This window comes from Colletes gigas, unplaced genomic scaffold (assembly GCF_013123115.1).
Source record: "Colletes gigas isolate AHSC1104 unplaced genomic scaffold, ASM1312311v1 Colletes_gigas_Sc00018, whole genome shotgun sequence".
Lineage (NCBI taxonomy): Eukaryota > Metazoa > Arthropoda > Insecta > Hymenoptera > Colletidae > Colletes > Colletes gigas.
Window position 1 is genome coordinate 1,133,469 of NW_025106647.1, and position 22,987 is coordinate 1,156,455.

The 22,987-nt window shown below is 35.6% G+C and overlaps 1 protein-coding gene across 7 annotated transcripts in view; it reads left to right on the forward strand.

The window, feature by feature from the left end:
• Positions 1-10,532: 10,532 nt before the first annotated feature.
• LOC122400481 (acetylcholine receptor subunit alpha-like) overlaps positions 10,533-22,987 on the forward strand; it is a 176,581-nt gene continuing 164,126 nt past the window's right edge. For all 7 annotated transcript variants that reach the window (XM_043401977.1, XM_043401979.1, XM_043401981.1 and 4 more), the window contains exon 1: positions 10,533-10,778. In XM_043401977.1, the coding sequence (XP_043257912.1) occupies positions 10,572-10,778 (207 nt within the window). In that variant the 5' untranslated portion in view covers positions 10,533-10,571. The remainder of the gene's footprint in view (positions 10,779-22,987) is intronic.

Genomic DNA, 22,987 nt, shown 5'->3' on the forward strand with positions numbered 1-22,987 from the left:
TCGGCACACCCCCCCATCCCTCGAGAACGGTCCTCTGCGGCACGTGGCCGTTATCGGCTTTTGCACGCAGCCCGTTTCCGGCAATCGATAGCGCACGGCCCAAGTCCTGGAATTACACACCTAGGAGAAGGGATCAAAGGGGAGCTCACGATTATCCAAACATCCGTCTCCAATAAATTATTGGCTAATCTATGACCCGAAGTGAAGTCATTAAAAGAATCTCTAACCACTTTTAAACCGTAGAATTGGCGCGGACTCCACTTTGTCTCCCTTTCCTATTACATTCGTGTAATCTGATTTAAACCTCGCGCCCCCTTGAGCTTCTGCTACACGGCGCCAGGCGGCGACCGCAACATAATCAACGATTTAATAATGTATTAAAATTAAAATATATTAGAAACTTTAACTCAAAGAATATTTTATTTTTAAATATAATTAAATTAGTAAATTTTCCATACTTGATGGTCAAATTAGAAGGTGACTAGTAACATTTGCAAAAATTTGTTCTCGACTATAATTGGACACGCCAAAATGTCCAATCATATAGCAAACCATCCGTAGCCCCATCTGGCGATAAAAATTTGAATACCACTTCAGTGTCCTATTCGTTCTCGTATGCATCATTTATAATTTTATTCACAGCACCGTTAGGAATTGATAGAGTTTTAAATAAATTATGATGTTACGATATCATGTATACAAGAAATGAACACATATTGCAGCATAGATTAGAATTTAATGGTAAATTTTTAACAAAGTTATGATAGTGTACCTAATTCCAGCTTTTTAACAATTACATTATTCGTGGGAATATCTGACATATATGAAATACTATTTCAATATAATAATTAATACCAACAGCAATAATAATAAAAGAAAACATTCAAATAATTCTAGTGATTTCTTTTGGAGCCGTGCATCTTTTGGAAAAGGTTTGAAGAATGAATTTCCCTAAAAAATCGAAACGCATTTTACCGAAAAATTATCTGCTTCGTCGGAACACGTTTTGAAACATGTGCAACGGTTTGGCTGCCATTGGTATCGTTTTAATATTTTTTTTACAATTATGTTATATAATATTAATTTCATTATATAAAAATAATAAAGTATAGATACTGTGCATTTCTATATATCATAAAATAGGTTAACTCCAACATTTGTCCTTTATCATCATTCTTTGGCGACAAACTAAAAATAAATTGATATCTTCGAGCAAAACAAAATTGGATAGAAGTAAAAATTAATAGTACAATTTTTTTTTATTATTATTTTCATTATTTTTAACGATTTTGTATATTATAATTACAAATTTTGTTTTATTATATTCTAATAGCTTCTCTCTACAATTATAAGTTACCGAAGCATTTTGTTATTTAACATATTCTTTAATTATTTAAGAAAATATGATAACAAATCTCTTCAAAAATTTTGTAATTTTAATTAATTATATTTTTAATGTTTGAAAAGTTTTAGTTATTTTAAGCATACGCTTATGCAATACAAATGAAGTTTTCAATTTAAGCATGAATAAATAATGTACTGTACTGATAGAAAATAATATATAATAAACTAATCATTTTAAAACATACAAAGGGAAAAGTAATTCTTATTTATATAATGATTTATATTTGTTTGTCTTTTATATCCCAAGACAACATAGTAGAATAAAAAATAGGCAATACATCTGGTTACAATCGTGTGGTCACACTATAAATAAATTTAAAATATTGTTGCCTTAATATAATTTCATTGTTTGCATACAATTTATAGGGACGTAGAAATACAATAACAATTAATAGGAAAAATAGATTGAGAATAAATGAATTCTATTATTGCTAATTACACAAATAACGGTCAAAACGAAATAAAGTTTGGTCATTTCGAGCTAATTAAAGGTTGGAGGGATTAATTGACGAATCGAACATGTCGATTTCTAGGTCAGACCAGGCCTATTCGAGAGTTCCGAAGTACAATGGCCGCCGGATGAATTAAAAGTACTTTAATACTTGACAAATAATTCGGTCGAACTTTTCAAGCCTTTTTACCCTTCATTTTACGCTTACCCTCTTTTTTTCTATTTCTCGATTCAGCTAGAAGGAGATTGGCATTCGAGGTTCAATGATAAATGAGCGCCGCTGAATTGGAACGACCCTTCTTTACTATTTTCTCTTCACAGTTTTCTCTCGCTTCGCGAACTACTCTTGCTTCGCCGTTTCTTTTTTTCGGTTCGCCTTAATCCACCCGCTTAGCAGCAAACTGCCCGATGATTTCGAACCTAAAACGAAACATGCTCTGGTTAATACTTCAAATCGAATTACAACCCCTTTTTTCAATGGCGTGCTCAGTGACCCTTAAGGAGGCCACAGATTCATGAGAGGTCATCGAATTTTTATAGGGAATTATTAAGTATTTATTTCAATCGTGGTAATCTGCTTATCAGTTTTGTTTAAATTCTAAACTCCTTTTACGTTTCTGGTAAATTTTATTGCTGTAGTTTCTGTAATAGTGAATTTTAGAGTTTCCCAGAAAATATGGCAATTTTGTTGACTGGAGCAAAGTAATACGGTCTGACGAGACCGAGGTTGCTTACTTTGGGGTGGGATGTAAATTTTGGGGGTGGTTATATTATAAAAAAACTGGAGATGCAATGACTGCTAAGTCATGTGTTAAGAATCCTAGAAAATGGTTTATTAGGAAGCTTGGAAAAGTAGGGTAAAACAGTATCGGGACTTTTATGCACGATAATAACCCCAAACTCATGGCAAAGTGCATGAAACAGTAATTGATGAATCGGAGGTTTGGAGTTTTTGATTGACCTCCGCTATAAACACCTATGGGGTTTACTTAAAAGATCGATGGCTAATTTTGAACCTGGTTCAAGAAGCAGTCTTCAATCATGGACAGACGTAACGATGGTGTGAGAAAGTATTCAAAGACAGCAATGTAGGAATCTTGCAGCCAGCTTGCCAAGAAGCATTAAAATTTACTACAATTGTTATAATTTTATTCGATGCAACGATGGTTTTAGTTATGTACAAATAAAATGAATATTTTCTACTACAACGGTATTACGAATAAGGGAACACCTTGTATGTAAATCATATTTAATGTAAGTCGTGATACTGTATTTATATTTTTCTGTAAAAAATATCATTGTATTGTTTAATTAGTTTCTATCCCATAGATTTGTAAGATAACATAGATGTTGAAAATGTGCATTTTATTTGTATTCCTATATCATTTCTTATTACTATAATAACGATCATATTGGAAAGAGTTGTATGCGAATCGAGTGTTGTGTGTTAAATAGTGTTATCAGAAATTGTTATAGCGACGAATCACACACATTTCAGTTCCAGTTGACCTGAAGTGTATAGCATTTCCTCTAAGCAAATGGATCGTGAAAGGAAAAGAAAAGCCGAAGCTGTGCGAAGAATGGAATCATTAAGGACGATTGCCCTTGATTCGAACTTAGATGAATCGACTACCGGCGATTGGAGAAACAAAAATACAACAGAAATAGGGTAACGTTTGATCGAAGTAATCGGCTGTGAATGAATTCCGAGTCGAAAGACTTTTAAAAAAGCCGCTGACAAATATAACAAATAAAATCGTTCGATTCCATCGTCTACTCGAGACCGATCGTTTCAAGTCCGTTGATATTCATAACGAAACATCGTCACGGCTCGGTAATAAAATCAATGTGCGTACAATGCCGTTTATGCGAGTTTAATCTGATAGGCAAAGTGGCACAAACCATTGATATCTGAGAAGAAATGGCGCGTGAGATTTCAGTTTGCGAAAGACCATATCAACTGGATGGAAGAACGATCGAAAGTTGTGTTTACGGGTGGAAAGTAGATTCGATCGTCCAGAATCTGACGGCGGAATTTATGTAAGACGCCAAACTTGGGAAGAATTTAGTGCAAAATTTATTGAGTCAACACTTGAAGAAGTTTGGAATCGCGCGATTATTAACATTGATAACTATGGAAGGTACGCAACTTTTAGACGAGAAGAAAATAATTGCTTCAACATGGCCGACACTAGATCCGGATTTAAGTCCTATCTAGATTCTTTAAATGGAGAAACAAGGCATAAGGTAGAACATATAAATGGCCATAATTGTTGCTTGTTTTAAGTTTATGTTAAATAAGAGGATACTCTGCATCTTTCAAATATACAGTTTCACTAACAAGCAAGACAAATTGGAGAAGCTGTACGATATCAAGGAAAATTTTGTTGTTTCAATAACATGTGTCTTGAATCGAAGGTCGTTATTTATAAAACGACAGGTTACTGTGAGAAAGATATCAGTATTGATACTTGCATCTTTCAACGTTGTTTTCAAGAATTGTCTACTTATATTTGCGATCGAAATGATGGAAGATATTTTTTAATGATACATTTTGGATAATTGAGAATGTGGGCCCACGGTTTGTGTAATTCGAAGAAAAGGTTTAATCCTTTCATCGGGCGAAGCCTTTCGTGGGCGGAGCGTCGACACCTTTTTTGTTGAGTTCGCACCTTGCAGACTACTGTACCAATGTCTCGTGTCGCGTGCATACGTCAAGGCATCGTCGTTGCGCGCGCAGGATTGGTCCAGATTCCTGCCTGAGTCTTCGCTGTCCTCCTCTCTCTCTTCAGTTGTTGGCCGTTCCCCCGTCACGTTCCCCCAAACTCTTTCGGTACGTGTGCGTGCCCAGTGGCGCCGCCGGCCGGGCAAAATCTTTCAACTCCAGAACGAAGAGTAGGAACCCCCCGTTGTTCAGTCGTGGGTGCAGTGCGTACGAGTGTGCAGCGGTTTCGGAAGTTGCTTCGAGACCGGCGTGGCCTGGAGCGCGCGAGGTTAGGTCAGTGTCAACTTGTCAACCGTCGTGGCATCGACGTTTCGAGGTTTCAGTGATTTCTGGCCCCCCCCCCTGGCCGCCGTAATTCGTTTACTCGAGCGACAACAGGGAATTTCGAAAGATCGAATTACCCCGGGAGCCGTGCATTTTATTTCCAGGGCTCGATCGAGCTCCTTGGAGTTAGGATGTCGCAAAGCCCGCCACAAATCGAGACCGGTAGAAATAGAGACGAGTGAAGGAAGGAATCGTTGGCGTGTCGCGAAGACGTCGCGCGATTCGCGGAAAGAGGGTCACCTTCTCCGGGGGACCCGCGATTATCCGAAATAAAATATCGCTGACCCAGTTAGTAGCGTAAAAGTAATTAGACATTCGCGGCTGTGTAGACTGGCAGGGATCCGTTGGTGAGAGCCGGAGTGTTGATCGATCCTTCGTCGTTGCCGAGCGCATGTATGCGATCCATCGTAAATTCACGTTTCCACTTGTGTATCGGTGCGTGCGGTGACATCGGCTTGAAATACGACGCGCGGGCCACCCATCGGCAAGTTACGATGCCTGGAAGAGGAGCAAATTTAGTCTCGTACGGGTAATTCAAATCCCCAGCCAGGTACGGAGACGCGTACGAATAATCCGACTCTCTCTCCCCTAACGACGTTCGTATCCGTTATTTCGCATGGTCGTTTGCCACTCTTTTTCACGACAGGGACTCGTAATGTTATTCATGGTACGCTTTCGGAGTTTTTAATTGCAACTGTACTTTACGCCGCGGCTCAATCCCGAACGTATTCGTTTCGCGGATGTTGTTGACGAATAGATGCTACGCTTCGAAATTAATCACACTTTTGAGCACGTTCGACTTTCTTTGTATTACTTCTTTGAAAGGTCTTTTTTAACGTCTATTTTAACAAAATTGGATTAAAAAAGAAAAATATCACAACTAAATACTAGAAATGTAAAATTTAATTTTTGTTCAGGAAACATTGGAAATCCGATTTTGGAGGTATATTTCTAAATACAGTACTTTGAGAATCTTTTAGAAGATATCAAATAATGTCAAAACAAAGGGATTATATTGTCCCTTTGATAATAAATAAAAATATATCAGATACTATAAACATTGTAAGTGCAATTTACAGTAGAAAATGTTGACCTAAAAAATTATTATCTTTTCACAAGAAATTAGTAATAAAAAATTCAAGTTTTTTTTTATCGTATCAATTTCGATTATAATTCTATGATATTCATATTCGGTGTTTTAAGTAGAACTGCTTAACAGTGGAGGGTTTGTTATTTCGCAAATATATGTTTCATTACGAAACGTTCGAACGATTGGATAATGGAGCATTCGGACGAGGGAAGTTCGGATGATGGAGGTGGACAAGTATCCAATAAACGTCGCCAATCTTGAAAATTTTATCGCCGATCCGCCACGATTCGTACGGAGTTGGAGGAATCGATAAACAACTAGCAGCTAGCTGGCAAAGGTCGGGAACATTTACGACGTTTAATGTTACTCGATCGAGATAATAAAGTCCTCTGTTTACGCGGGATGCCATTACGCAACGCAATTTGCGAATCGAAAACGTACGAGTCGCCAGCTTCATATCGAAGTGGGGAAATCCATCGAGATAATCCTAATCCCAACACCGACGAGTGGTTCACCTGGACTGATCAGACAACCTGCATAACGATCGTTGAAAATCGGATTAAACGCTGTCAGATATAGGCTTGAATTTACATCCGGCGGTTATCTCGTCGAGTTCCAGCGTACTTTCCTCTAATGGCCTTCCGCGAGATACGCGAATCAATCAGTCGTTCGGCGATTCGGAATGCGGAGCTCGGAAACGATGCATCGCTTCGTTGTCCTTTAATAGCGACGCTTGCACTCGCGTTTCCCTCTATTCCTGATAAATCAACCACCTTTCGTTCGCCATCCCGATTCTGACTGTAGTCGTCACTCTTTTCATAATCTTCTCTATGGTCAGGAAAATAATAATCGACTCTAATTTTATCAATCTTCCATTTTGGTCTTGTTTTTATATTCGAACAGCTTCTGCAATTCTTCAGTTTACTCTTCAGTTTATTTTCTATGATCAGGCAAGTAATAATCGACTGTAATTTGACCAATCTTCCATTTTGGTCTTGTTTTTATATTCGTACAGCTTCTGCGACTCTTCAGTTTACTCTTTTCTTTAAAAATTACTTATCACTAGACTGCGAATGTTTATGCATTTATGGGAAATTTTAATCCTCAAAAAACTACAGAATGCATTTAATATGCAAAAATATAAGAAATACTTAAAGTAAGATACGAATTATTATATTTAGGAGTTGAGACAGCCCTCTGCGAAGCTTCCGTTTCATTAATTCTATTAATAAAAATGTGAATTTGCATAAAGATCCGCAGTCTACTTATCACACAACGCAATACACGAAGCCTCCAAATCCCATTTCTTTCCAAACTTCAGTTTCTTCCTGACGAATTACGAATTCTATTTCCGAATATTAAGCTCGCTATGTCTAACAAAAGTCAATTTTGAAATTTAACACACGAGCAGAGTATCCCAAATCAGAAAAAATGGAGGCGCTGAGAGTTGGTACTCAGAAAATATAAAAAAATATTCCGAGTGTCTCACAATACTAACGTATGTACGTTAGGTTTTAGAAACGCGTGATTTCGTTCTAAATACGGTTAGCTACTTTACCGATAAACTTTCTACCGCTGGAACATAATTAAATTTGACGATGCTTGTCGTCATCAAGTTTCCATTAATTTCCAGTCGATTACGCCGCTGCTATTTAATGTTTAGTGTTCGAAACCTCACTTGGTTACCCCTATTATGGCTATTTGGGTAATGATCTCCTTAACAGGGTGTCGTTCGCAACCGTGACATATCTTTTGCGCGTAGCTCGCGAGAATACGCTCGATGTCGAGACTGTACTTGGTTAATCGTTGGTCCTTGATTCATGGCAGAAAGGCGAGCACTTGTGTTAAACCTTATCGCGTCGAGCTTGTCGAGGCATTTATTACCACTTTGACTGGCAAACAAATGTTCCAAGAGGACGAGGGTTTGTTTTTTGGATCACCTGCGAACTGGATAACGCGAAACTTGCCGTGGAATTTATTTTTATAAACTCTTGGAATTTCACGAGTCCTGTCAAAATTTATTTTATTTAAAATTGTATGAAACTTTCGTTAGAATGTAAGGGTCGTTTAAAAAATAGACTGTAAGTAAAAAAATATTAATATCAAAGGTTGATGTATCTGGTATCAATTTAAAACAGCTGTTTGATATTTTGAAAAAATTCCAGAGTCATGTAATAAATAAAGAGAAAAAAGACTATAGTTAACCAATATCAAAATAATACTCTGTACATGTATATAAAATATTAGTATTTTATGACAGAATTTAATTATATCGAATAAAGAAAAAAATGTCATTAAGAGTTTTCTAAATAGAAAAATAATTAATACGAGGTTTTAGTTAAAAAAAATTGTCCTCCCGGTAGCTGTCTCCGAAAAATTCGTTTTGTATTAAATAATTATTCCACTCCATTCAATTAAAAACTGAAAATTGAATATTGATGACTGTAGTTTTGGAGAAAATAGCGTTTGAAACATTATTTGGCCCATTCTGCATATGTATATAGAATTGTTCGTATTTTACTCCAGAACTATAGTTATTTAATATTTTTAATTAATCAATGAGTTTTATATATTTCCTGTGCCCAGTGGAAATTTTCAAATCTCATATTGTGCAACGACGACTGTTTGAAACAATTAACGATAAATAGTTTTGGATAAATGAAAGCTCGAATTCGTGGATGGGAAATAATTCAGTCACGTCGCTATTTTTTCTGAGAAACCAAGAATTCGATGAAAAGTATCCCGGCAATTCTTGCCAAGCTTTTTTCCCCCCCACCATTTAGAAGATTCAAGCACAGTTTATCTCATAAAATATGAGAATAATATTTTCAGAGCGCTACTGCCAGCGTTTCGCGCAAAAAAGAGGTGTTAAAAACCTGGCGAATTTAAGATTCAGAGAAATGGAAGCGAAAAGATGCCGCTGAACAACAAATAAACCTATTGTGACAACTGTCGTGGAAAACAAATTATTTTAAATACAGCTAAGCGTCGACAGAGTTGTAGAAATATGTATTGGTTGATTGAATACGATTTATTTCGACCGTCTGATCATTAACTTAGTATTTCTACTTAAACTGATATACATTTAATAGATTTTAAAAGCATATTGGTTGATTGAATACGAGTTATTTCGACCGTCTGATCATTAACTTAGTATTTCTACTTAAACTGATATACATTTAATAGATTTTAAAGGCATATTGGTTGATTGAATACGAGTTATTTGGCTCGTCTGGCCATTAACGTATCCTGTCTACTTAAATTCATATAAATTTAAAAAATATATTGGGTGGTTGGATGCAATTTATTTGGCCCGTCTGACCATTAATCGTAATTTCTACTCACACTGATTTCTATATAATAAATCGTGCTCTATTGCACGTGTGATTAATGAAATTTTAAAAACCTTTTTCTCGAAAACAAAGTCATATTTTCGACGTATAGTTTTTTTGTTATGAAACATTTACAGTGCAAATAAATTATTTACTGCGGTCTTTATTATAAAACATTACTCAAGATGTTTGTTTTTATGTACTTTCGAGTTGATTTAAACTTTTGGTTGCTGTATACCCGAATGTTAACGTGATTTGGAATCTCAAGCCCTGCATACGATTCGGTCAGTTCGAACCAATTATTCGAATTGTCATGATTCCAGATTACTCTGTTATGACAAGCCTACCAGCGATCTATCCGTGGAATGTATCGAAGTATGCTTGAATACATATCCCCGGAAATAGCACTGCAATCGTGATAATGCATGGACACTTTAGTATCAGAGAATTAGGTTGTTTTCGATCGTTCGAATATAAAATCCTATTTAAAAGAAAGCTCTGGCCGAGACGCTAACAATTCTTTAATCATGTTTATCATGTTACAAATCTTTTTTATAGCAATCATTGACACTCGGTTTATTTTTCCATAACTATTTAACACTTGGCTATTTTTAAAAACTGCGTATAATTTACTCCTTTCTTTAAACTTTAAGCTTTAGGTCTGGCTCTCAGCTTTGTCCTTTAAATTTCTGGTATCCGTGAAACGTTCCAACGTGAATCGAACGCCTTTATAAAAAATATTCCATTCTCTTGAAACATCCCCGGAACTAATCTCCGTCGTTCCGCCGTCTTCAAATGTTTTATCGCGGTTTCGCTTCCAGTTTTCAATTCGACATCCGCCTTTCTACGAATTGCGACAGTGTACAGAGTATTATGCCCGTTTTATATACATTTCTGACGACGAAACATAATATTGTATTTGTTTACTCCTGTCTGACAGACGTGCTTTTAGGAACGAGTTTAAGGGGTGAAAATAAATTGTTTTCCTTCCCGTTCTACGTTTCAGTTTATTCTGTTCTAACCGTAAGACGCAATCATGATAATTTATAAAAGACTCGTTGTCGTTTAAGTTAGAAACAGATCGAACAAAGTACATAGATCCATTAAGGAGTTTATTTAAAAATGGAAAACTAAATTCACATCTTGTTTGGTGTATTTTCCAGATTCGTGGTTCGCGGTTCGCGTGGTCGAGCGAGAGTTCAAAGGGGGCGTGTGCGTTAATCATAGTGGAGGAGTCAGGGGACAATGATGCCCCCCATAATAGGGGAAACACTGCGCGTATGGTTCCTCTCGGCGTTGGTGGTTCACGGCGCTGTCGCCGGCAATCCGGATGCAAAACGCCTTTACGACGACCTGCTATCTAACTACAACAAACTAGTGCGCCCCGTTGTGAATACCTCGGACGTACTACGCGTGTGCATTAAGCTCAAGCTATCGCAGCTCATCGATGTGGTGAGTAGAACCGTTCAAATTCAATCCCTTCGTTCATCCTTCGATCCCTGGCAGACAAAAACCAGCGAATGCCCTCAGAATTAACTTTTCCCCGCCATTCGGCGAATCAGAAGTTTTACTTTCATTGTTTATTAACATACGTGCAGCGAAAGAATTGCTAATCACTCGCCATGAGGATCCAAACATGGCGGATGTAAAGTTGATACTTTGACTAAGTTTGATGCAATTATTATTTAAAACATTATTGTGTTTTATCGTAAATTCTCTTTTTAATATTTTCAAGCTTACGATACATTAACGCGTTAAAAAATTTATTTTTTCGGTCAATTTTATCTACCTGACGACAGTTAGAGAAGAGAAGTACTTTGAGCTCGAAACATAAATAAAAATAATCGTTTTTGTGATTGATTTCTTTTTCCGTTACTTCCACGATATCCTGTTTCTACGTTTGGTTTATTAAAACAAGCAGGATTCCCTTTATATAAAAACATGAAAGCAATACCAAGCTATTCTGGTGACATTTATTTTCGCGTTACTCTCAAGAGCGTTAAACGAAACAATTTACAGGAAAAATTGGCTGTTGGAATAAACTATCACACGATTGTTTCAAACAACGTGTAAATAACCTAAAAATTTTAGTGTTTTTTCATTGTAAACGAAGCTGAAAGTGACGATCACCGGTGACCGACATAGCGAAAAATAATTTAGTTATTAAGTGGAGGCTCGTTCGAAGCAACGAACATCTTAAATAATTAAAAGCAAAGTTTAATTAAACAGTTTAGAGATGCTATACAGATGTACGCAGAAGTCTCGTGCGAACTCCAAAACCAATTTGAAAACTTCGCGAAGGTTTCGGAGCGTACGCTTTAGACACCTTGCAGCGTGTCACTGAACTCTAGGCTAGGATTTGTGGTTAGATTTCGCGTGTGAACGCAGCCGAAAAGCGAGCATTCACCGTTCGACTAGCTATTCTATTCCGTTCGCGCGTGTACTGAATTCCAGCCTCGAGTACGGTGCAAATTTTATTCTCGAATAACGAATAAAAATGTGGGTGTTATTCGTAAACTAATTGCGAATCATTTATAAATTCTTTCTTAACCAGTTAACTGTGGCGATCTTTTTGCAAAGCGCGCACCAGTGTGTGTCGCGATAATCAAACGATGACGGGTATAGACGTCAAACACAGAGTATGTGTAATATGAAATTAGGTTGTAATAAAATGACTTTTATTTTTTTCATTTCATTACTCACATTTATTTATTTACTGAAATTAACATAAATATTTTGTATATGAACGAAAAAAAAACATGAAAAATCAATTTCTTACTTTAACTTGCTGTTAGAGAATGGCGTTGAGCGAAGCATAGTACAATGCATAATGAATATATGAATCCGTAATTGCTTCTGTGATGACTAATAAAAGACAACGATACATTTACGAAAACTAATTCGTAGTATATGTGGTTTTTTTATATTAATTATTTATAATTTTTATTTGTTTGTTTCATTTTGCCTTGACCTCGAAACATTTTAAACATATTAAAATTTACGAATATAATTTAGTTTTCGCCAAAATTACAATTTAAATATCAAATTGTATCAAAATTTTACGCATGACGGATATAGTCGTCATGACACAAAATTCTGCCACATCTGCATGACGGATATAGTCGTCAAACACACTTAACTGGTTAAAGTACAATTTATTAATAAATGTTTTATCTAGGCAAGGGTTAGTTTACGAATAAATGTATAATTTTATTCGTAAATTACGAATAAAAATGTGGGTTTCATTCGTAAATTAATTGCGAATCATTTATAAATTCTTTCTTAAAGTACAATTTATTAATAAATGTTTTATCTAGGCAAGGGTTAGTTTACGAATGAATGTATAATTTTATTCGTAAATTACGAATAAAAATGTGGGTTTCATTCGTAAACTAATTGCGAATCATTTATAAATTCTTTCTTAAAGTACAATTTATTAATAAATTTTTTACCTAGGCAAGAGCTAGTTTACGACTGAATGTACAATTTTATTCGTGAATAACAAATAAAAATGTAAGATTAGACTCTTCGTTACTGGAGAATTGTTAATATAGGGATTTTACGATTTAATTAAACTCGGCAAGTTCGTTTGTTAATAAACATATTAAATAGAAGTTAAATAAAATTCGAAAACGAACTATAGTTAATAATAATGATTATGAAAGTTCATTGTTGCATGTAGATACGTGTCAAAAATACAAAGGAAAAGGGAGATTCGGTAATATTATTACGCTGATTGGAAATATACCTGCAAATTATTAAATCTGATCTAATTTAAATCGAACGTGCAATTGATTATATAATAATTATAAATATCTACGTCGTCAGCATGAATATGAAAATTTCGAGAAGATAAAGTAACTTGTTATTGCTATTTCTTTTTTTTATTTGCAGAGACGTTCGATTTATAAACGTGTGCTCCATTTGGTTTGGTTCAACAGTACGCTTTTAGGTTTCGTGCCATAAGCACGGTCCCGGCGAAATACTAACATCTTCGGTAATAAAATGCTCAACGTTACATGCACGCGGCATTGATACCGAACATTACTCCGCAAATATTTGTGGACACACAAACATAGCAAGGCGTCAGTGGGAGCGAATTGAAAGGTAAACGCAGGATATTTACTTTGCAAAGATTTCTACGTCGCGAAGTTGATAGCAAATTCTATCCGTTATTCGTCGGAAATTCATACGGAATTAACTTCGAACAGCTGTTTTCATCGTTGCTCCGTGATAACATTAACACTAATTTGTTGCTTGTTGCTCGAAATTCGCAAAACTTTTGCGTAGAAAACGGAGGAACCACGAAAGCAACAAAAATGGTTCTCCATTATTAAAATGTTTCGCTTATTTCCAGAATTTTAGTAGTCATAAAGAAATATTCGATATAAATTATTGACCCTAGAGAGAAAATATAAAATTTTTTAAAAGAAAAAGTTAGTTTGACGTCTTAAATATTTTAATAAATATTATCATAGTTCTATATTTTAAGTTAGTTTTTATCCAACGAGGGCTCGTTTTGTTCTTATCGTTCCCTCGTGAGTGTCTCGGCGTAGTTTATCGACTATCAAGAAATATTTGCCAAGCGTACCCTGTCCCCTAATTTTGAAGAAACTTTCCAGGTTTCTAGAGCAGCCAAAAATAAAGGATACGTTTTTCTTTAACACCGATAACTCTAGTTTAAGAGTTCAAACCACCCTTCAAAGTTTAACCCCCTCCTCGTAATTCTATCTTGAAATCTGTTGAATATACAGGAAAGTTTTCGAAATAAATTCTTCGTTTCGCCACATTTATTCTTACAATTAGCGAAGGATCTAAACTAATTTGTCGACTAAAAATTGTTGATTCTGCAACTTTGTGAACAAAATTACACTATATTTTAACGGAGAAAACAACTCTTTTCGCATTCTTGGACCCAGTTTTCTCGAAAATTTTCTAAATTCAACAAATTTTTATTATATATTATTTATAAATAATTTAAAGCCTCGAAGCTTCAAGAAGTTCATAAAAGCGATAGAAAAATGTTGAAAAAATATTTGTAGGATGGTACGTGAAAAATTATAACTTTTGAACCAGTGTTGATTTTTCTCAGATTTTCCCGCCAAAAAACCAAGAAACGTTAGATTTTCTCGCCCAGTGGAGGAGGGAGGGTTTTTTAACGCGAAATCGATTGGCTGGATGTTACTTAATAGCGAGCTAATAAGTTTCAATTAACTCACACACAAATCATTGAAAGGTAAATCTATCGGGATCTGCAACTTAGTCCCCCACGGATATCATTAACCGCATGGTAAATGAACCGAATATGCTAGCATCTGTTCCCTAACTATCTACGATACTCCCAGCGGATCGTACGTTTCGTCCAGCAAATCAAATTAAATCATGCCGGAGTTTAATTAAATGCTGGCGGTGGTATCATTTATAGCGCACCGAAATATTCGAAAATCTCAACTCGATTAAACTATGTCGCGTTTCGATAATGATAATTTGGCTCAGGCGTTAAAGTTATAACTAAAACACGATCAGACAAGTTACAGCATCAGAAAATTTTAAATAAACAATTTTAAAAACAATTTTTTATCACACCTAATATTTATTAACACGTGGATTGCCACGGTGGTCACCGGTGATCGACACTTTGAACTTACAACGTGCTGCAATATTGTTTGCAATGGAAAACTTGTAAAATTGTAAATATCGCTACTTTAATTTGAAATATTGCAAAATAACAAATTCACCATTGAATTATCGGATATTTCTATGTTTCTATAAGGACATCTTTGGATATGAAAAACTAGTGTGGGAGTTAACGTGTCAAAGATACATCTAATTATTATTTATTTTTGCGTTGTACTCGATAAATATCAAAGATCTAATAACATTAAAAACCACGTAATTTTATATTATTTCATTAATAAATACCAAGCGTACGATTCTACTAGGCCTCTATCGATTATATTTTTACTAATTTTTATAAATTGTCCGTCGAAATAGTGGCTGTTTAGAGTCGATTGTCACTCAACTATTTGCAACAGCTTACCCTTAATGCGCCGACTAAAAGTGTAGGAACTGTCGATAATACGATGAATCTGCAGAAGCTTTCAGTTTGAAACTGTCGCCATTATTAATAATAGCTTATTGAATTCGACTATGGCGAAATAGTTGGGCGACATTTTGGTCCTCGACCAGATCTATAGATTTAGTGCATTTTGGCCCGAATAATAGTGGTCGTTTGTGTACCGAAGTTATTTAGTAGAGGGTTGAGCACAATATTTGACATTACCGAAAGGTCATGTAAATATCACGGTTCGACGATCCGCTATTAAAATTTAAATCGTTGAAGCGTTTCGTACCGGCCCCATGAATCATCCGAACTGCAACCGGTATTGTTAAACTGTAGCAATTTACACACAAATTACTCCATAAATCATAGAGTGTTTCGATTCCCCGCTGCAAAATGAAATACTTCGTGAGATATTTCATCTTTTTTTTTTACTTTTATCGCTACGCGTCCATTTAAAGTATCCAGAGCTCGTTCTTCAGTTAACAATCAATTTTTGTTTACACGAAAATACCAAAATCAGGATCCAAAAATTTTAAACTAACTTTCTCACGAATAAAGAAATTTACGATCGCTGTTATTTAAAAAACTTTCGCCATTTCAGAACAGTTCTAGAAACTACCTTTCGTTCTTCAACTTCATATTCTTTCAAATCTTATCATTCTGCCTTCTTTAAATACAGGTTTCACGGAGCAAAGTTTAACGAACTAATTGGTATGATTTCCCTGCTGAGGTGAAAGTATCGGAAAAGCCAAATGTTTAACTTCTAACATTACTGTAATATTTATATTAGCAGTGATTCAAATTCATTGCAAAGAGAACTTCTGTGAATAAATGGCGTCAAATATTATTAAAGAAAACGCGAATAATTATTCTTTCCTCGATTTTTCCAATGTTTGTCGTTCGCGACTTTATAAAGTTGCAATCTTTTCAGATTGTTAAAATTTTGCACGTGACATACTTTCTTAAAAACATTATTAAACGCTACGAGCTCTGAAAAAAATCAATGTCCGCGGTTTTAAATTCGGTAGCATGCGACGCGGAAAAATATGCAATAGGTCACAATTAATTCTTTTCGCCTAACGAACGTACATTGTTCTTGTAATGCGGCCAAGCATTATATTTTTAATTGCACGACGCTGCTCAAATCTCGCTCGGACTCGAATATTCATATTCCTTTCGAGTAATTCTATATCGAATAACGGAATGAAAAGAAAATTGTACGATTGATTCAGTTTACGGTCGTCAAATTAAACCTCCGCCATTGTTTACTGAAAATACTAAATATATATGGAATATATCGGTGAATATTAACATATTATCCAGTAATTGAAACGTTTAATCGCCCTGTTTTCGATATTGCATATTTCCTGCTGCGATATACAATATCCGATAAATAATATCGACGGAAGTTCTCTAAGGTAATTACGCTGGTAATTACTTACGAATTGTTTAATATAAAACAAAGAAACGTAGCTTTATAGGGTGTGGGGAAAAATTCTATTACATTATTCTACTGCATTATTACCGCGAATAATGCCACGCCATTTAATATTTAAAATCATCCATGCAATCAGAAACAGCATGCAGATGGCTGGCCAAATTTTTAAAAATTTATTTTTCAACAACCGGAGCGAAACAATTCTATTCCACATTTTCGAGTTACTTTTGTACAAAGATTCGCCACTTTGTCCGTAGAAGAGGCAAAATTTCCAGAAAAATAAACTCTTTGGTGCATTTGTTACACTATTATAGCTGAGCAAATATTTATTCGTGGCCAACAAGCGTAAATTTAACAAATCGTTAATGGATTTACGACCCGGAAGTTAGTTACACGAATAAAGTTTGCGTAACACTGTCCAAACGGATTTTCGGTAATTATTTACTTTAGCGATTCCTCACCAATTTCGATGACCTTCAAATATGTTGTCAAGGTCACTGTTATGAAGATTTTTTCTTTATACATGTTACCGTCGCTCGCCCTTTGTTTTCGAGATATTTGCAAAAATAATTTTATGCCTGAATTAGCCTCTGGTTGAGTTGGGGATAAAAAATTAAATTTTATTCTTTACTATTACTATTATTATCGTTATTATTAACAGAAATTGGAAAAATGTCTGCCATTATATAAAAAATAACTTCATTTTAAGGACTTATAATAAGGTACTCAATAATCACTGATGCCAAGGTAATAATCAAAATGCGACTGTAAATACTGAACAGATTTGTGAAATACCGTATCCGTAACTGCTTACAAACATAGTGTCATGTAAAATTTCAATCATAATATTTACACCATATTAACTTGGTATAAACCTATATTCAAATACCAGTATACAAATAATGTATACTGTGTCAAGCTAATATCGGATAATATAAATAAAGAAAATTGAAATGGAAAATGAATGCATGGCCGGCCGCCGCAAGGGTATAAGAAAATCTAACCCAGACCTAATCCATTATATTAGTTACTAGGTAGAATAGTTAAGTTTAAGTAAGGTTTGGGTTAGATTCCTTTATGGCGGCCGCCGTTAGGCGGCCGGCTACTCAACTCGAATTTTTAAGCATATCCGTTATACGCATCCATTGCCGGTCGCCTCGATGTATCTATAGAAACAATAAACAATCGGTGATTCAACGCTTACACACATGCTGCCACAGTCACGTACGTATAGATAGAATTCATTGTAGTAGCAGCGATCTTTTTGACGAAAAATCTCGGAAACTAAGGCCGAGCAGAAGTTATATGTATAGAGAAAAAATTTTCATAACAGTGACCTTGACAACATATTTCAAGGTCATCGAAATTGGCGAGGAATCGCTAAAGTAAATAATTACAGGATTTTCTTGCAATAATTACGAACACAAACAAATAAAGTAAATTAAACAAGCGAGAATATCGTTAACAACGAATAACGATATTCGTGATATTACTTGGAGCGTCGTTTAATTCTCAACGGTATTAATTTCGCAGTTCCAAGAAAAAGGAATATTATTCGCGAAGCACAGCGTAGGGAGTATGCGAAATAATGAGAATCGCCATTGAAGCTGACTAATTAAATGTTACAATGACGTTGCCGTCATAGCGCGGCAATTCGAACGAAAGCAGGGAAAGATGTAAAAGGGGAAAAAGGAAAGGAAAAAAAAACGTTCGATTATACCGCCTACGTGCACAAGGGGATAACCAGGAAACGAAAGAGGAAAAATAATCTGAGAGAACAATGCCTGTACGTGGAACAAACGAGCAGCCGGCATGCAAACAGAAAAGTCGTCCGACAAATACAGTCAAGCGACCACTTAACCTCCTCCCTATCGTCTGCTTCGCTTTTAGATTACAGCGAGCCATTAATATATCATTAAATATTAATAAAGTGCACGTGATTCAAGCACAGGAGGGGTCGTCAATTTAAGAAAATGATTCGTGTTTGAAAGAGCGTCGTTTTCTCGTCGAACGTTGCAAGACGAGCCCTCAAGCCCAGAATAAAACCCTTCGTATTACGCGAAATATTACCATAGCAAAAGATAATAATGTTTATATTTACATCGACGTCGGCTTGATGGCTCTCGTTTCATTTAATTATCAATTTGCTAAACTTGTAAAATATTCCTTTTTAATTAATTTGCGTCTAATAGTGCATGCGTCGGAATTGCAATTGCGATTCTCAATTTTCGAATTAGCCGCCACATTGTCTCTTTGCTTTGGGCCTCAAGATGGCGCTGGATATCCGTTCAGCTAGAAGTTATACAGTAAAATTACGATTATATGAATATCAAATATACCGGATAATTGGACTATACCTACATAGTATGAAGTGATAAAAACGAGGAATATAATCACAGACGACATATACGAGTAGACTTTACATCCAATGTGCTTTTTCGGCTCATTTCTCTAGAGCCCCGTTACCATTTTCGTGTCATCGCAAAATTACCAACAGATTACAGAAATGAATATAAGAGGAAGTGACACAGAAAATGAAATTACAAAAACATTTCTGGCCACACATTATATTTTCGGTAAAGAATTTTTGTCTCGTAAGTGCGAAGGATTTCGGGGGTCTGTGTTTTCACAACAAATAATTGTAATTGATCTCTGCAACTAAAAATAATTTTTCCAGAATGATTTCAAACTTTTCAATTTCGCCGAACTTGTCTATTTTTCTACAAAATTCGTATTTGATTTTTAATAAATTTGTTTGATGTTCTACGGAAATATTGTCTAATATTTTTTTATAGGTACACATGGACTCTACATCAGAAAAAAATTTCATTGAAATATATACACCATTATAGGAGTTATGGCTCTTTGAAAATTGGAGCATTTTTATGGGGGTTGTCTCACTTTACGGAGTCAAGGAACAACTTTTCGAATATTCTTAGAATTTCTACATATTCTTCACACATTAAAACATTAAAATCCTCCAATCCGTTCAGTCGTTATGATGTTTTGAACATACGCATGAAATTTCGGTAGAATATTTCTGGCCAGACATTATATTTTCGATAAATAATTTTTTTCTTGAAAATGCGTAGAATTTCGGCGGTATGTTTATTTTCCAAAAATGATTATAATTGAACCTCGCAATCAAAAAAAATTTTTTTAGAACGATTTGAAATTTTGTAATTTAATTTTTTAATAACTTTTTAAAGAAGCCTCAATCAACATATTGGTATTCTTAATTTTCGTCTTATTTTGGCCTCTAGAATCTCCCATTAAAATTTTTCCCAGGGGTGCCCGAACACTCTGTATATTATATTAAGATATGTTTGTCTGTCGCTGTTTTTATGCAATTAGGGTGTTCGGCTACCTATGGCAAAAATTTTAATGAGCGATAGTAGAGGCCAAAATAAGACGAAAATCAAGAATACTAATTTGTTGATGGAGGCTTCGTTGCAAAGTTATTAACATTTAAAGTTCCGCCTGTAGAATGACAACCCGCTAAACAGCTGCGTTCGCGCGGACGGTTGCGGCAGGCCAGTGCTAGTGGTTCTCACGCTTCATGAAAAATTTTACTTACCGACATTACCGATATTATATAAACAATCAGCGAATACTTATTAAATTCCTTTTTACATTTTTAAATTGAAGTGTATTTGAAAAATTAATAACAGTTTTATTCGTAAGTAACTCGGAAGAATCGTAATACACGTACTGTCCTCCGCTCACTTGAAGTCCCGCGGAAGGAATGCGGGAGAAGTAGAAGGGGCACACGTATTCCCACGCACACATTGGTCTCTAGCTCGCTATTCGTCGCGGCAGTTACACACACATGTGGACTGCCTGAGAGCAAGTGAGCAAGACAGATAAATGGGCGGTCCGACTCCCCTTGCCCCTGTGCCGTCTCGCGGGACTTCAAGTGAGCGGAGGACAGTACACATAGACATTCACGAATAACATAATCGCGGTGCGTGTTCATTTAATTGCATAGTGGTTAGTGCCTGAAAGGATTATTTGTGGATACTTGTGGACACTGTGAACAATCGTGGGGCGTGTATAATCGCGTGTGGGTGATTTTTGTTCATAACATTGTGTATTGGAACTGGCATTCACCCTTTCTCTGTGAAAATCTCGTCGGGCGAGTTTTAATATGCCCATCTGGATTTTCATAAGACAGGTTGAATCTTATTCAACGTAAGGTGTTCGCATTCCCATAAGTGGACAAAAATCTAAGGTTGTCGATAATGTCGGTAAGTAGAATTTTTCATGCTGCGTGAGAACCACTAGCACTGGCCGGCCGCAACCGTCCGCGCGAACGCAGCTGTTTAGCGGGTTGTCATTCTACAGGCGGAACTTTAAATGTTAATAACTTTGCAACGAAGCCTCCATCAACAAATTAGTATTCTTGATTTTCGTCTTATTTTGGCCTCTACTATCGCTCATTAAAATTTTTGCCATAGGTAGCCGAACACCCGTATACTTAATTATGCTTTTAAGTTTAGCAAATAAACTTAATACAAGTTTAAAACATAAATTTTTTTTTTCTTAACCCAACAGGATGTTTGTTTGTTGGGTTAACCTCAATAATTTCGCGTTTTATTACAAGATTTCTGACTGAATTTCTGCGTTATTGTAAATTCATTATTCATTCATGCGTGCCTGTGAAATTATTTACTTAGAGCCTCTCGATCTGAGAAAAGTAATTTGCATTGATCTTTGGTATAGTAAATAATGTATGTTTTAAATTTAAAAATAATTTAAACATGCAATGCACGTTTGCACATGTATTTAAAAAAATATACGTATGCAGAATGAAAGATATGTTTTTAAAATCAGCACTTTTGAACGAGAAAACGAATCTCCGTCAAGGTTTATTATTTTTTTGAGAATTCGTTTTCTACGAAACTGTGTGTTCGCACGAAGATCCGCAGTTTACTTAGAAGCAACCAAGATCTTCGTCATTTGTTCGTAGCCAGAAACGTCTTCGCAAGACACACGAAACGTGCCACATGTCGCCGCAGTGTTCGAAATACGTTCGCGGCGAATTGTGAATCGTGTCCGTTATCGCGGTGAATATCAAACATGGTAGTTTTCGGTGGAACGTGCTTTCCTTTCCTAACAAACTGAAATATATTAGTCTTTGTAAGACAAATGAAACGTGCCAGGCTTCTTAACGCTCGTCGATATCGAACTTTATCCCGTCCTTAGCTCTATATCAGTTTTTCTAATCGAGGCCATCGTCGGAAGAGGGGCACACAAGCCTAAATAAACAGCCTAAATCTACTAGGGTTTATTTATACGAAAAATATTTCGTTTGGCTTGGTCAGAATTTTGAACTTTTTATCCTCGAAAAGCTACGAATTTCAATTTTGGCTACGGAAATGGAAACCTTATATTTTCAACTCCCTTTCAAAATTCAATTGAAACAAATGGAATCAATATTTGGCATAAAAATAATGAAAAGAAATAATTTTGTATTTTTCGATGGACGATAGAGTAAATGTTTTTTTAATTGAATTTCTCTGATTTTCACATGACCTCGTGATAAAGATAAATAATACACATTATATTTGTAGAATGTAAAAATGTTGTCCAATTAAAAAAATCAAACTGTATAATGGAAACATTTTCTCCGTTTTTTTTTGTTCCTAATACCGGAAACTAGATACTTGTAACATCATTCTCTTAAATAATTTTTTCCCCTGGTGTCATGTCATCCTGCATATTTTTCAAAGAACGAATTCCTCTTGAATCCTATCAGGAGAACGGAACATTATCTTGTTCGGGTTTTGTGCAGCGTATAAAAAAAACGTGGACGGCAAAGACGCAGACAACGTCGACGATGAGGATGTCCCATCAGAGTTAAATTGCTCTTGATGTACCCGACGTCCCTTTAGACAGTAACGCAGGTATACTATCAGAGTTAGCTTACCATAAAGGAATACTGTATATTAAAGAGGACTTTACCGAGACCTTCGTTAAGAAAGGGGAAGAGCAAAATGCCGTATGGTCATTTTATACAACATTTAAAAGCAAAAGGAAACTCCGTTCAAAGAATTTAACTTCGTTGGGGACGAATTAATATTGTTTGGAGTATAGAAAAAATTCAAATTTATCTGAACGATTCATTAACGGCGAACCGACGACCATTTTGATCTAAAT